Here is a 14992-nt window from a genome sequence, read left to right as displayed (position 1 = left end):
TCTCTTAAAGAGATGCATCCAGGGAGGGGCAGGGAGAGAGGGCTTGAACAAATTCAAACAAGGCTCAGCACTAGGTTACTTGCAGTGTATTTAGGAATGAATGTGCAGGAATCTAAAAATGGATTATGCAATAAACCTTGCCTTAATGGGAGACAAGCCCAGGCACTGAGAGCAATCCTCACATGCTGTGACCCCAATGTGCTTTTCACCTCGAGACGCTTGCATACAATTCTTACATCAGCTGCACATGGAAATGGGTTTGCTGAGTTCTTCAGTGGGTATGCTCACTTCAGCAAATCACATCTTGTTCAACAAGGCCAGTGCTTTACTCTCAACCACGGTGGAAAACAGCTGCTTCAGGTCAGGCTTTGGGAGCACACCAGCAGAAGTGGCGCTTCCATGAGCAGCAGCACCTTCCTTCATCCCATTGACCCACCCCTGTCTGCACCCATCAACAAGAGCAAGACAGACAGCAGGTGGAGTGGAAGTGTCCAGCAATCAAAAAGGACAATTTCTGCATTTTTGTTATGTGAAGCAATCGTGCTCTGCTCCACCTGCCCTGTGCTGCTGGGAGCCATCTCTGCCCGCCCTATCTCCTCAGAGCCAGCACCACACAAGGCTGGGAAACAAAAGCCTCCTTCCACACAAAGAACTCTTTAGGCAGAATATTTTTTTACATAGGTCTTTCCCCAGGTTTCAGGACTGAATGGGATGTTTTGGGCTGCTTAGCCCCAAAGCAGTACTAAGCACAGGTTTGGAGTTTTTTAACCTCTACTGATGTGCAGATTCTCTGCTACATTCTGGTTTGTACTTCTTGTCCCACAGAGCAGCACCACTAATAATGTTCCTGCTGTGTGTGGTCATGCAGAACTGCTGCAACTCCTAAACAATAGCAGCTATTTTTAATTAGGAGTCACAATTTAACCAGACAATGAACAAACAATGAAAGCCCACATTCTCCAAACCAGAGACACCTGTCTGATCACAGTGAGGCCCCACGCACTTCCAAGAGATTTTAAACCTGAAAAGGAGCCTGGAGACACTAAAAAGTCACAACACATTGTCCTTGCAAGCTCTGGGAACTCCTGGTTCCTTTGTGGTATTCCATGGCCAGGTACTGCAGGCACATCCTCTTTATCCCAGGAATGCAGAGGTACCCCAGCTGCCAGACAATTTCCCAACAGCCAAGCACTATAAGCCACAGAAAACTCATTCAAAAGCAAGACAAATGTTTAAATGAGGGCCAAAAGAAAGAAATACCACCACTCTGCCCATGCACACATACACACACCAGCTATTTTTGCATTGGCCCACAGCAAAATCCACACAATCAATGAGCCATTAGGAGGACACTCTTGATACCTGGGCAGCCTGAATATTCAATAGCCTCAGGTTGAGCACTGTGTTGCTACCTCTTGTCTTGCAGGGATGAAGCCACACCTATGAGGAGTGCTGGCTGGTGAACAGAGCCCTGCTCTCTCTGACAGAAACACCTCCTTCAGGTTTAAGCACACCAAAAGCACAAACGGATAGGGAGAAGCACCAGTACCCAGACACACAGCTGGTAACAGAGGGAATGTAAACCTGTTTTTCTCCCTATTGTGTCCCACTCCTCTCACCCTGACACGATGGGTCTGGACTCATGCCAGACCATGGGTGAGTGGACAGGGACAGTGGGAGGTGTGTGTGGAGGCCAGGGAATGCTGGAAGAGGAGTGGGAGGGTGTGAGCCCCTGTATGAGATGAGCAGAGGGCTGGATATAAGGTGGAATATCAGGGTGTACATACACATCTTCCATGAGTTGCTGCATTCTTGGGTACTCCGGTCCAACCCAATTGATGCAGGGATGAGGCTGCCAGGCAAAAAGAGCAGCCTGCTGCACTAGAGCCACTCCAAATTCAGTAGAAAAACAGGTCAGGACCTCCTCTCATTTGGATTGTTAAGTTCTTGACAGTTCACACATCATGAGGTCCCTTCCTGAAATCACCTCAGGCAAGCCAACCCTGCTTGTTGGCCCCACAGACATCAGGATTAAACAGTCCAGTGGGGATGCTTTTAGGCAGAGAAGAAAGCAAAGTTTTGTACGAGAAAATACTTCCCTGTCAACCCCTTGATGTCTGTATCCAGCAGTATTTCCACCACCAGAGCAGCCTCTCTGCAGGCTAGTCACCATCAACAGCCCAAAGCCACATTCTTCTTGATTTAAGGGTTTCCTCATGGATCTTCATCACCAGGGAGCAAAGTATCATCACTCAGCTGTGCTGTCAGTGACACTTTCCCACGCCAGGGCTGGAGCCTGCTAGTCCCTCTGTGATCCTGGGTGCTGCTACAAATATCTCCAGTAAACACATGTCAAAGCAACAGAGAATGGATCTAAAACCCAAACAGCAGCAGAGGTGATCATCTTGTGTTCAAACCAAGTCAGGTGCCCATCCCATCTGGAGCAAGCAGGGCTGCACTGCTGGCTTCAGCAGCTCCTCTTAAAGCAGGCAGGGACCAGGCAGAGCCACGCTGCTTTTCTTCCTCATGGTACAAACCACACAGACAGCATCTCCAGAGCTGGCTGAAAGGTAAGGTATAAGCAATGGATCTTGCCAGCCTTTACAGGATATCCTGAAAAAATCTCATTTCTGTAGCACCATCACAGCAGGAAGGTCTGAAGTGTGAGACTGCAACCCAAAGTGCAGGTGTAATAGGTGGAATAGGCACTCCACTGCTGCAAAGGACATCTGGAAAATGTGGGATATTTCTTCCACTTGTGCTTTCAGGGATAGAAGAAATGATGCAGAGCAGAAAATAGCCCCAGGCAGGAAAACTGAGAGCTGGGAAGGTTGGATCAAGTCCCACTGTCCATGATACGTTTCCTGTTGGTCAGATGTTGTAGCCTGGGTAGGGGACAAGAAGGTGATTCTGGGCACAAAGGAAGTTCAGTTCTTCTCTGGTGGGGGACAGAAGCAGTAATTTTGGTTGCTCACACATTTCTTCAGATACCTACAACACCTGCTCTGGGAACAGACAGCCAGAGCCCACAAGGCTTCTTCAACATCCAAAACTTTTGCAGGATGTTCACATCAACACTTGGCGCTCAGAGCAGTTTCCATGAGAGCCAACAGCAAACCAGAAGGGAGGGAAATCTGCAGGCAGAAGGTCACTGCAGAGACCCCCAACACCTTCACTTGTTGGCAGCTGAGCTCTGAGGTCAGGGCTCTTCCATAGCCCCAGCCACAAGCCCAGGCTTTGGTACAAACAGTGAGGAGACACAGCACAGAGTAGCAAAACACACATAAATGAGTAAACAGCTACTCACAGGTTATTGTTAAAACCCTTAAAATATCTCACATGAGCTGAGTGAGAAGGACAAGACTGTGAGACCACAAGAGCTCCAGCACAGAAGAGTCTTCACCCACAAGTGCCTACTTCAGAAGAGCAATGGGAGCTGGGTCCTTCTGGAGAAGGGCCTGGGGGCTTCATTTTAAAGGAGACCAGAGGAAAAGACAAGAAACAGCAGAGCTCTGTGTGAGGGACTGAAACCTGTAGAGCCTGGCCCCAAGGCTGGGCACAGGGGAGCAGAGTGCTGCTGTCACTTCACCCTGCGCTCCACATTTATGCTACATAAAAAGAATATTTGACAAATTGTCTTATCCCTGAAAAAAAAAAAAAAAAAAAAAAAAAAAAAGAAGGGAAAAGTTTCTTTTCCACTACCAACTGTTTCAGTTTTCTTTTTTAGGCAAATAAAACTACAAGCACTTATGACTTCAGTTTTATGTTGTTGCTGTTTTTGGCAAAAATGGGACCATGAACTGACCGAAAATAGAAATGCTGCATACTTTTTATCTTCCCATGCCCAGGATGAACAAATCACACTAGGCAAACAGACAAAAAAAAAAAAAATAACAGTGTTAAGGGTAAATATCCTTTTCATTTTAGTTTTCGAGATCTATTGAAAGCAGAGGTAAGAAAATCAATTTGTTTAAGAAATATGACTTTTGAAATAACCACGATGTTCCTTTTAGTTGCACTGAAATACAAGATAAAGACAGGGTACTGAGTGAAAGAGTGCTGATGGCGCTTTTATTGTGTGATTTGCCTTGTTTTTTTCTGAAGTACTTCTTTTTAGCCGATTACCACGTATTTACAGTTAGTGTAATTATATCTAATTACTTAATTAGCATGAATACGTGTAATTACTAACTTCGAATATGTAATTATGTCAGGGCAGCCTGTAATAAATGAGGTTGAAAAAAACTCTCATTAGGACTCTACGAAAGGACGGCTGCTCCACCCGTGTGGAGAATGCATCCCAGTCCCCAGACTGCGCCAGTCCTGGAAAACACAGCCAGCTCCAGTCGTGGCTGGCAAAAAACTCCCCTAAAATCAAAGAATTTGCTCCAAAAGTTCAGCTTTACAGTACTTGTTGCAACTGAGCATCCACTGCTGGGATGCAGGGATCTGCCCCCAGATCAATTTTCTCCTTCAGGGTCTGGATTTTTTTTCTCCAATTTGTGTCATTCTCCAGAAGACCTGTTTTGTTAGATGAGAAATACAAGGGAACTGAACAACTCCAAAACTGTGCTGTGGCATTTGAGTAAAGCTCAAGAGATCAGATCCAAGAACTAATCTGCATCTGATGCATTGTGCTTGGAATTAATTACTATTTAATTACTATTATTAAAGCAAAACAACCTTCCAAAATGTTTCTTCTGAAACATTACCAATATTCACCACAGAAATCTCCAGCTACTCATAATTACAAAACTTGAATTTTGGGAATTCAAATCCTGAACTTCAAGAGAGGAAGATGAGGTAAGAAGCTGCTGTTACTGCCAAGCCTACCCAGAAGGACAAACAGCCGACTTCTGGCAACAAATGTGGGTAGAGTGGATCATGTTTTGCATTGCCAAAATCTCTGACCATAGGCTGATGTTATGTAGTCCTAAACTATCATCCTCATCACTTTCTCTGCCCACTGTGCTTGCCACAATTCCCATTCTTCTCCTCTGATCTGTTTATTTCCAGATATTGAGGTGCAAACTCATCACAACCTGTTGCTCTTCCTGCTGCTGTTTGCCAAGCAGATATGAACTTGGTTTCCCTTCCATGTGCACAAGATCAGGAGAAAAAGGCAGTTTTAGCTTATTCTTCTGAAATCCATTTGTGCCTGGACTGTCCACGTTGCCAAACCTTTCCTTAACCTTCCAGGTAGGACCAAGGACAGGATGCAAACCCAGCACAGAGCAGAGAGTTACAGCACAGAGATAGGGGAGCATCTTCTCAATAACTAAATGCTCCAACATGAGAAAACAGGGTGGTGCTGGTGTCTTATGTGGTCTTTGAGAACCCCTCACCCAGGAACAGAAAGAGAATCCTGAGTCAAGCTTGTCCCATCTCTGCCCTAAGTCAGGCAGCAACAGAAAGAAGGTAAGTTAACTGCAAAAATCCCAGGCAGCCAGAAGTGAGGACTGGTTCCTGTGCCCTTCATCCCATTGACACGAGGACAGCACATTCCCAGTGAAGAACAGGTCTTTGTCTCCTTGAGGACACATTAACAGGAAGATCTCATGGGACAGCACTGCACAGAGGGAGCAAGAGACCTCCAGCTCTGCAGGCAGGGAGCTTCTCTCCATATTTCAGCTGCAATTCCATTATGCAGAGCTAAGTGGCTGGGAATAAACATCCGTCATCCCTGCGTGATAAGTGATGCTTGCTAGTATGGAGGGTGACAGAAATCTATATCACATCAATGTACTATTAATACTGCATTAAGCATATAGAGTTTGCTCCCCTCGTTGCAGCACGGCAATGGGTATCGGCATGTCCTCGACCTAGGCAGCATCCAAGAGCCCAGGGATGCTTGCAGGAGGAAGGAAGGAGAAAAGCTTCATGTTGGAGAGGGAAAATGCTTGCTGAAGATGTTGCTCTAGCAACAGCTCAGTGCAAAGGAGAGATGCTGGGTGTCAGAACACCTTTGCTCGCAGCTGGGGGAGGTGGTGGCAGGAGTTTGCATCTGTACAGGCTCAGCTGGGAATCAAGGCACTCGCCAGCCCAGAGGAGCTCTCTTTAGAAGTGACAGCAAATGGAGAAATGTTTGTGTCCAAGCTCTGCACAAGGGGAGAGAAAAACCCTCCAGCATGACAACCACAGGGAGAACAGGAGCAACAAATATTCTCCAGCCCAGGCTTATGTTGAGTAGAGCACATCAGATCAAACAAACGCCTTACAGCAAAAGCTCCCCAAAGCATGGTTAATTTAATAGGTGAATTATGAAACTTTCCAGCCTCAAGCAAAGCCACCAGTGAAGTCAGAAGTTTTGACCAAGTTAAGACCTGGGGACTAAAATACAAAACATACACCAAATTCAACTCTGCCTGAGGAGTCAAGGACTGGGTTTTGCCCCATGAATGACAAAGAAAAAAAAAAAATAGGGTTTTCAACCTGCAAGCACCCAGCTGTAGTTTGCCTCTTATTATCCCCCAAAGGGAGTACCAGTGTTGTGGGGTTTGGTTTCAGCCCCACTGCCTTGCAGTCCTGGAAAACCTGGAGCATTCCCTCCTGGAACCCTTCACAGGAGAAGTGCCTCCAGATGCCACCCCAAGCATCTCTGTGAACCCTTCAGATCCTACTCAAACAGCCCCATGAAGCTCTGAGGTGAAATCCTGCTGCAAGTCACTTCCCCTGCAACTCACCCAGTTCTGGCAAGTCCCACAGGGCAAAAGCTCAGAGCAAAACTTAATCCTTTGAGGTTTAAGCTCTGCTACTGCACAGCCTCAACAGCGCCCACGTCTTGCAATGGTCGGCATGCAGATTAAAGAGATTTGAGACAGCACAGGAGGGAAAGGAAGAAAAAGTAAAGCGGGGGAGCCCTCCCTCCCAAGCCATCAGAGTTTGTAAATCACTTTGAGATGAGGTGCTATAAGAAATGTAAAATATATAATTAACAGCACAGAAAAACCACGCTACATTCAGCTTCTCCACTCCTGCCTAATCACCGCCCTCCTCCTCCCCTCTCTACAAACAGACCAAATTTAGCACATCAAAATGAAAATCAAGGGGAAAGCCAGGCACGTTCTTTGGGTACATCCCATTGCTCTGGCAAGTGAAGGACGGTGCTAAGGGCTTGGGCATGAGCCAGCAGGACCCATGAGGGGCAGAGTGGGGCTGCCCAAGGGATACCTCCATGGGAGCAGCAACTGCAGCTCCCCTTCCCCTGATGGAGGAATGGAGGCAGGAGCAGCCTGCTGCTGCTGAGCATTTAATGCCACATTTGGGAGATGTGCCTTCTCCCTGTCTGCAGGGACTGACTTCTGTCTCCTGCACCTGTGAGTCACCAGCAGCCAAAGGAAGAGCAGAGGTGACATCAGCACCTTGCTTCACCGAGATAGCCCAAGCTGAGGGCTTTTCACCTTTGGTTTTGAAGGATTTTTATTTTTCCAGTTCTACCTGTAACCAAGACGCACCAAAAGGATGTGCAATAGCAAGAGAGGAATGTTACCCAAACCTCCTGCATTGCTCAGCTTGCATCTCAGAGCTGGTAAGAGGCCTGGGAGAGCTCAGCTACTGCCTGTGAGCCACATGCTGGGGAAGGCTGCATCCCACCACTTGTGTGGGAAGTGGTGCAGGACTCCCAGAAAAGCATCCTTTTACACAGCACTTTCCTTTTCAGAATTTAGAAACACAAAGTGGAGAGGGCCACTTGATCACCTCCTGCTAGTCTAATGAGCCCAGTTCATGACCCAAATTTATACAGGAAAGATGCAGAAGCTTTACAGAAGCCCATAAAAACAAGACATCCAGCATCTAAAATTTCTGGAGACAAAGATAGCTCCAGGCATCTACCACACCTATGCCCATGTATCCTGAGTTTCCCCCTGGCCCTTTGGGGAGCCAAAGAGGAAGCCCCATGACTGGGAAACTGCTGGAGGAGGAAGGGGAGGCAGGTCCTTTCCCCAGCCAAGCAGGGGTCACATCCATCCCCATGCTGCCAGGGGGCTCTTGCTCACACCTGGGACCTCATGCTTGGAGCTGATGAGGAAGAAGAGCCCGGCTTGGAATGGCACTTTCAGGTGGGGGGGAAGGTGAAGGGTGGGTGGCGGAGGGAGGGTGAAGGGAGGTGAAGGTGAGAGTGGAAAGTCTTTTCTGGAAGCATCTACATGTATGTTGTGATTTCTGAGACCTGAGATTCACTTTGGTTTCTGGACCATACCAAGACCCACTCTCCTCAAAAACCTCCTTCTCTTCTTCCTCATCCTCTTAACCTCTTCCTCCTCGCCCTCCTTCCCCCATCCCCCCAGCCCATCCCTCAACCCTTGGGGGGCTGTGGTGGGGTGGGCACTCACACGTGTCTGGCTTGTGGCAGTTGTGACCCTGTCGGAAGTACTGGGGGTTCTCGATGACGGGGATGCGGGTCATGCCGATCACCACCGTGTCTGGCCCGGCGTCCAGCGACGAGGGAGTCGTGATGCCATGGTTGATGTGGTGGAGAGGGCTGGCTGAATCCTCCTCTCCGCTGATCACTGCCACGGGACCTGCAAACAGCACACACATCTGTCAGGGACAGCAGAGGACAGGGGCCAGTGAAGCCTGTTGATCACATGCTGATGGATTGCTGCAGGTTGGCAGGGCATTACCACCAGCCTGTCCTGCCATTCCTGCCAGTTGTCCCATCCCCGGGTTTAGTTTCTCTGGGAAGCTCACAGCGTAGGGGAGACGTCTCACATTTTCCTTCCTGGCTTTGAGGTATCAGACTAATCCCAACCCCAAAGAGTTAAAAGCTACAGGTGACACCACATCAGAGGAGGGTCATGCACAAAGTCCTCTCCTAGGGCTGTCATGAGAGAGCAGTTGCTGTGTTGCCTGTATGCTCTGGCATCACAAAGCTCAGCAGAAATCATAACCATGCTTCGACTGGAGAAACACCTCAAATCCACATTTGTGATATGTCTGTTGCCCAGTGTGTTGCCCATCTTTTTGCCCTTCTCCAGCTTCACCGGGGCAAACTCACTGAGCCCTTCAGTCAGGCTGATGCTTACAGGGATCCACAATGTATTGGAGCAGATCCTGCTCAGCTCAAGCTCATTCCCACCACCACCAACACAAATGGTAGCATCTTCCCCTTACCCTTCTGACCCCCAAAAGCTCACAGCACCATCAGACAGGCAAGAAAATGAAGCAAAGTAATCAGGCATGCAAGATGGGAGCAATGGAAGGTTTCTATCCCTTCTGTTTTATTTTGGTTTTAGACCCTTTAATACCTGTTGCAGCCATTCTTGCTACATTGGTGTTGGACAAGTTAGAGACCACAATGAAATCTTCCATCAAACCTTTTCAATATTTTAACATGGGAAGAAAATCCACACTCAATAAGTGACACTCCTTTTCTCCTGTCTGGATGTTACCAGATTACCAGAAGCTCAAGTAAAAAGGAACAGAGATGCTGCACTTAGGTTTTGAACTTATTCAGAGAAGCCAGCCTTTTACCTACATCGCATAAAAATTGCTCATCTCCCAACAGTAATCTGCTTCTAATTGCACAATTACTTTATTATGTAGCACTGGCAACAAAGAAGGGAGTCTTCAAGCCATTTTACTCTCCAGAGCTACTGTGAGGACGAGGCAAACACCGGCTCCATGCAGCCATTCTGCCTGCATTAATCTAGTCTAAAGGCTGCTCATTTTTGGATCTTCAAGTATTGTTTGTTCTTCCAAGTGGGATATAATAAAGTTATTGTGTAATTAGCAAAGTCTTGGCAGCTGTGACAGGTGTTTTAGTCACGAGGAAAAAAAACTCTCTCCCTCTACTGTGAATTCCTTCTGGCAGGTTCTGGCTTTTTTAGCATTACTCCTCAGGCCCGTGTGACATTCCAGCTCTTGAGGTGCAAAGGCAAAATTCAGCTCTTGATGCAAGATGCCTCTGTTGGGACTACACACAGTATTACTTCTCCAAACACAAAAAGCAAATGGGCAATTCTGGTTTGAATGACTTCTGTTCCTTCACAATGTCAATTCATTGCAGGCGAACCAGGATGACTCATTTTGTATGATGTGCACATTTCTTCAGCCACACCCTGCACTGCTGGCCGGCCCAGCTGTGGTGGGAAGGGGACAACTCTGCATTTCAAGGTGCAGTTCAATAAAAGACAAAACAAAACAAACACATAAAAATATCAACTGGTATAGACTGGTGTAAATAATCTGAGGGAAGACCATAAAGATCTCCCTTGCAGCAGTGAAGGCTATTGAAGGCATACTGCTTTGCTTAGGAAGGCAAGGTGTTGCTCCAAAGAATAGCAACTCATCAGGGGATGTGAAAGGCCTCTCTGGTGAATGACAGTCAGGCTGGACAAGGCTTTGAGCAGACTGATCTCATGGAATGTGTCCCTGTCCACGGCAGGAAGGTTGGAATAGCTGATCTCTAAGGTCCCTTCCAACCCAAACCATTGTGTGCTTCTGTGTGAAGGAAGTTTTCATAGCTCTGTATTCTGAGCAGAAACCACACCTTTGTGACAAGGAGCAAAGAGGATGTAACCAAACACCAGGCTGACACACACCCTGCTGAGCACTTGCTTCTCAGGGACTCCCAAAACCCTGCCAGCATTTGACCCTTGCTGTTCTTTCTTGCTCAGCACCTCCTCATTTTTAGGGAACACAGATCATGGCAGTGTCCCTCTAGGTTAAAAGGACATGGCTACATCTAAAAGAGCAAGGCACAATCCAGGAGGTTGTGTACTTGTGAAAATGAGCATAGCAAGCATCTATTAGCCAACTGTCTCGTGGCCATTTCCCTGACAATAAACAGATCCAGAGTCTGACCTTCTTTACACTCCACAGGGTTGGGTTTTTTCTGTGGTTTACTTCTTAGGAGACTTTCTTCATGTGTTATCATAGTTTCATGCCCCAAACATATCCAAGATCTTTGAGGCAAGAGGTAACCACATCTCAGCTGATCCACAGCTGCATCCCCATTCCCCAATGAATATCTTGTCCTGTGAATGGACTCGGCGTCTGAGTCACCCAGCTCAGGTTAATGTCACCAGGCTTGTCCATTTACAAGACCTACCAACCCTCAAAAGCCTCAGAGCCGAACTCTAATTCTCTATCTCAACCCTTTCACATTTCTGCAAAACTGAGAAACCCCAAGAACTGCAAAGGCAGAGGCACCACAGGGAGAACACATGTAAAGTATATTCTACCCCTGCAGTAATTCAGGGACAGTTTACTGCCTCCAGCTGTACTTCCAGGTCTTGAAAAAAACTAAAATAAATCACATTCTCAAAAGTCCTAAGGAACACTTACAATGGATTCACTGCATTAGCCTTCCAGCTTTCCAAAACATTTCTGGTGATTGTAGGCACTGATCTGACATGGCCTAGAACATATAATTCATCTCAATATCCTCCAAAGGATATAATTTGATTAAAGGCAGTTTTCAGTTGAGGACTTCTCCAAGTTTCTCCTATTAGGTTGTGGGTTGTTGGGTGTGGTGGGGGAGTATAAATCTGGACAACATTAATTCCTACAGCTACAGTCATGCAGCCTTATCACATTAATTCTGTTATTCCCATCTCTTCTGGCTGGTCACTGCTGAGATCCAATTCCTTCTAAGCCCACGGCCCCTCTGTTGTCACTCTGAGACTCAGACCAGTGCTGGACTCACTGTGCAAGCCTGAGACAAACTTTAAAAACATCATGGATATCAAAACAGCCACCAATCACTTTTATAGGTGTTATATTGCCCTGACTCAAAATATACTCTGCCATTAGCAATTCCTTGAAATAAAGCAGCTACATAGACTTCAAATTTTTTAATCTATCTTGGCAATAGCATATATATTTTTGCTTTTAAGTAGTCAAAGAGGTTTAGTTTTCTGATATATAATGCTGATGAATGGCTTTATTTGGAATTCTCACTGGTTTCACTACTACTAGTGTATTTTCTAGGTAACGTTAAAGGAAAAAAAATGAAGCAGAAAAAAAAAAGAGAGTACAGATTTTAGAGATTTAGGTTTACCTTCCATTTGACAGGGAAATGTGCAGAGAGAGATAGAAAAGAAGACAGTTTGTACAGCAAAAATGTATAATAATAGACAAAGGGTAGCTTGGAGTAATTCCTAACGTACCATCCTGTGATTTTAAAAATTATATAAAATATTTCAGAGCTTTTCAGAACAGTGATGCAATAGCTGTTTCTGTGAATAACTCAGCCTGTGTTATGGACAAACATACTATGGACATTGACTATAAAAAGGGGCTATTTGTAAAAAATTTAAGAAGGCCATGATCTGAGCACTGAACCTGTTACAGCTGTACTCTGAAAGACTCTTCCCTGGCTCTCCTTCCTTCTAAGCAGAGCTCTCACCAGCCAGCAGCATCCACACAGTCTGTGAGGACAGAGCTGGGCTGTTTCCCATGCTGACCCCATGCAGTTTTCCTGACAAGGAAGCAATACCAGCAGCAGTGACGGAGGCACTCCATCACTGCTTTTCCCTGTGAGGAAAAGCTGGGGAGATGTTAGGGCTGCCCAGGGCTATCCCTGAGTGAAGAAGCAGCCACTGCTCCAGCCCAGCACTGCAGCCACTGCCAACCTGCCCCTTCACAATGCCAGTGGGAGAGTCAGCCACAACGACCTGGAAATCAGGACCAAATTCAGCTGATGTTCAACAAAGAGCAGGGAGGCAGCTTGGAAATGTTACTTTTGGAAACGTCAGAAGCAGCAATTCTGTTCTCTCTTCCCTCCCACATCTCCTCTACTCCCTCTTTCCTGAGAAAGACATCTCACTCAAATACCACCATTCCCAGCCTCATCTCCACCCTCTGTTCTCCCCCAGCCTCCTAGTCAGGCTGCACTCCATCCATCCATCCATCCATCCATCCATCCATCCATCCATCCATCCATCCATCCATCCCAGCAATGTTCCAACTCTCTCACTTTGCATCCGCCCTGTTATTATCATCTCCGTAAACACTTCTCCAGATTCCCCCAAAATCTCTCCTTTTCAGAAAATCTCTCATTCTCTGCTCAGCACTGTTTCCTCTGGCTAAACTAGAGTTTGGCTTGGTGTTTACCTTCACCTCCCTGTTTTTCTGGAAGCTCTGTGAATAGGATATAGCTTTCAGTCCATTTCTGTGAATTGCCTGGTTCATTCACAGTGTTATACAGACAGCTTGTTACTCATGAAAAATAAAGCAAATAATAATAGTAATAAATAGCTTAGGGACCCCTGTTTGTACAATCATATCATAGTGGGAAATTATTTATCAAGGCTAAGAGCTATACTTTATGATAAAACAGGCTCAGGAATATAAGGTACTGTATAAATAACCATAGATTAGAGAAGATAATGGTCACTTCTCATATATCTGTAATAGAATGAATGCCCCAAGGCAAACAGGTGAAGAAAAAACAAAAACTCCAGCTTAGCATTACAGTAACCTCTGCAAAGCAACTAAAGTGACTGAAGGTGAAGAAAACATGACCTCTAAGGGAAAACTAAAAGAATTATGCTTTGTGTTCAGAGGAGAAGACTGAAGGGAAACATGATAACAGCCTTCAAATATGTAAAAGGCTGCAGCAAAGAGAAATATAATAGCTGTTCTCCATGTCCACTGGGAATAAAACAAGGAATAATAGGTTTAAATTGCACTGAGGGAGATTAGAGTTTGAATGTTCTCCCTGATGCCTCACAGTACGGCTGGTTGAGCACTGGAACAGATAACCCAGGGATGCTGTGGGGGTTCAGCACTGCCAGGCTGGGAAGGGAAAGGTTAAAGAAACTTATTTCAAGGACAGTTTAGCTACAGGGAGTGATGCTGCTTAGAGCCCTCACAGGCTGCAGCACTTTTTACCTGAAGCCAGGGCCCTCAGCATCTTCCCTTTGTGATGCTTCCAAAGAAACTCCAAGGAGGGAACTCTCCAGTGCTGCAGAGCAGGTCTGGGCAGCATCAGAGGCGCTGTGGGTGCAGCACTGGGTCAGGATGGGGCCATGGTCTCCAGGCTGGTTTCAGACAGGACAACTCCCTGCACATCCCAGCCCAAGTGGTCAGGACAGAAACCGAGTTTGCTGAGGCAGAGATGAGTGAGGCAAGTGCTCAAGGCCACAGGGCAATCCCCTCTCCCCACCCACACCTCTCGGAGCTGTCATGCAGAACACCATTTTTTGATCAAAATTATCACTGCAAGAGCTAATTGTGCCATCTCCACTTTCCTTTGTAATATAAAGGAGTCATATAATTAACCTACTTAATTAGGAACTGTATATGACCCATAACTAGGAAAAAAAAAAAAAGCTCTCCTAATAAAGTGGGTCACCATGCATTGTATAGCAAGTGCAGAAGCAGACCTCATTAAATTCCAATATATAGTATATAAAAATCCCTTCCTCCTCTGACTCCAAACCCCTGTTGGCACTTCCATATTTCCCCAATCATAGTCTTAAATTTTGTTCTTCAAAAGGTCACATCACTGACTGGCAAGTAGATAATTCCAAGGCTACATCTCTCAGCCCAGCTTTACAACTCAGAGCTATACACACGCCCATAAACAAGGGTAAAAATAACCTCAAACTTCAGCTTACCAGAAAAACAAATAAGTTTAAAAAGAAACTAAAAAATTACCAACCTTTTGTTGGAGCTGAAATCAACCCACACCCCAGGGCTGATCTCTGCACCAGCAATGAGGGGAACTGAAACTCATAAAAGAATAAGCGAAAGCACAATAAATACAATTAAAAATCCAGCCATGCTCAGAGCAAGATTGCATTTACTGTCTCATAAAGAGAGCCTCGTCCTTTCAGGCAAACAAAAGAAAATCAATTTCTTAATTTTTATTGACAGATGTGGGCACAGGGCCAAGGCAGCACTTGGTGCCGACGTGGGGCCCATTTGGAGCCAGTCTGTCACAGGCTCCAGTTTGTTCTCTGCCCTCCTACAGTGGGAAGCAGCCACTGCTCAACCCCAGAGTCACTAATCCCAGCCACAGAGTGGTCTATCCTGTGGCATT

General features: G+C 46.1%; 1 protein-coding gene across 3 annotated transcripts in view; it reads right to left on the bottom strand.

The window, feature by feature from the left end:
- Window positions 1–14992, bottom strand: part of NTRK3 (neurotrophic receptor tyrosine kinase 3) — a 204164-nt gene that overhangs the window by 82707 nt on the left and 106465 nt on the right. For all 3 annotated transcript variants that reach the window (XM_088172619.1, XM_088172617.1, XM_088172618.1), the window contains exon 12: window positions 8334–8522. In XM_088172619.1, the coding sequence (XP_088028745.1) occupies window positions 8334–8522 (189 nt within the window). The remainder of the gene's footprint in view (window positions 1–8333; window positions 8523–14992) is intronic.

This window comes from Sturnus vulgaris, chromosome 13 (genome assembly GCF_052056855.1).
Source record: "Sturnus vulgaris isolate bStuVul1 chromosome 13, bStuVul1.hap1, whole genome shotgun sequence".
NCBI classification, from domain to species: Eukaryota; Metazoa; Chordata; class Aves; order Passeriformes; family Sturnidae; genus Sturnus; species Sturnus vulgaris.
The sequence above is the reverse complement of the archived record's forward strand: the minus strand, read 5'-3'. Positions and strand labels throughout refer to the sequence as shown.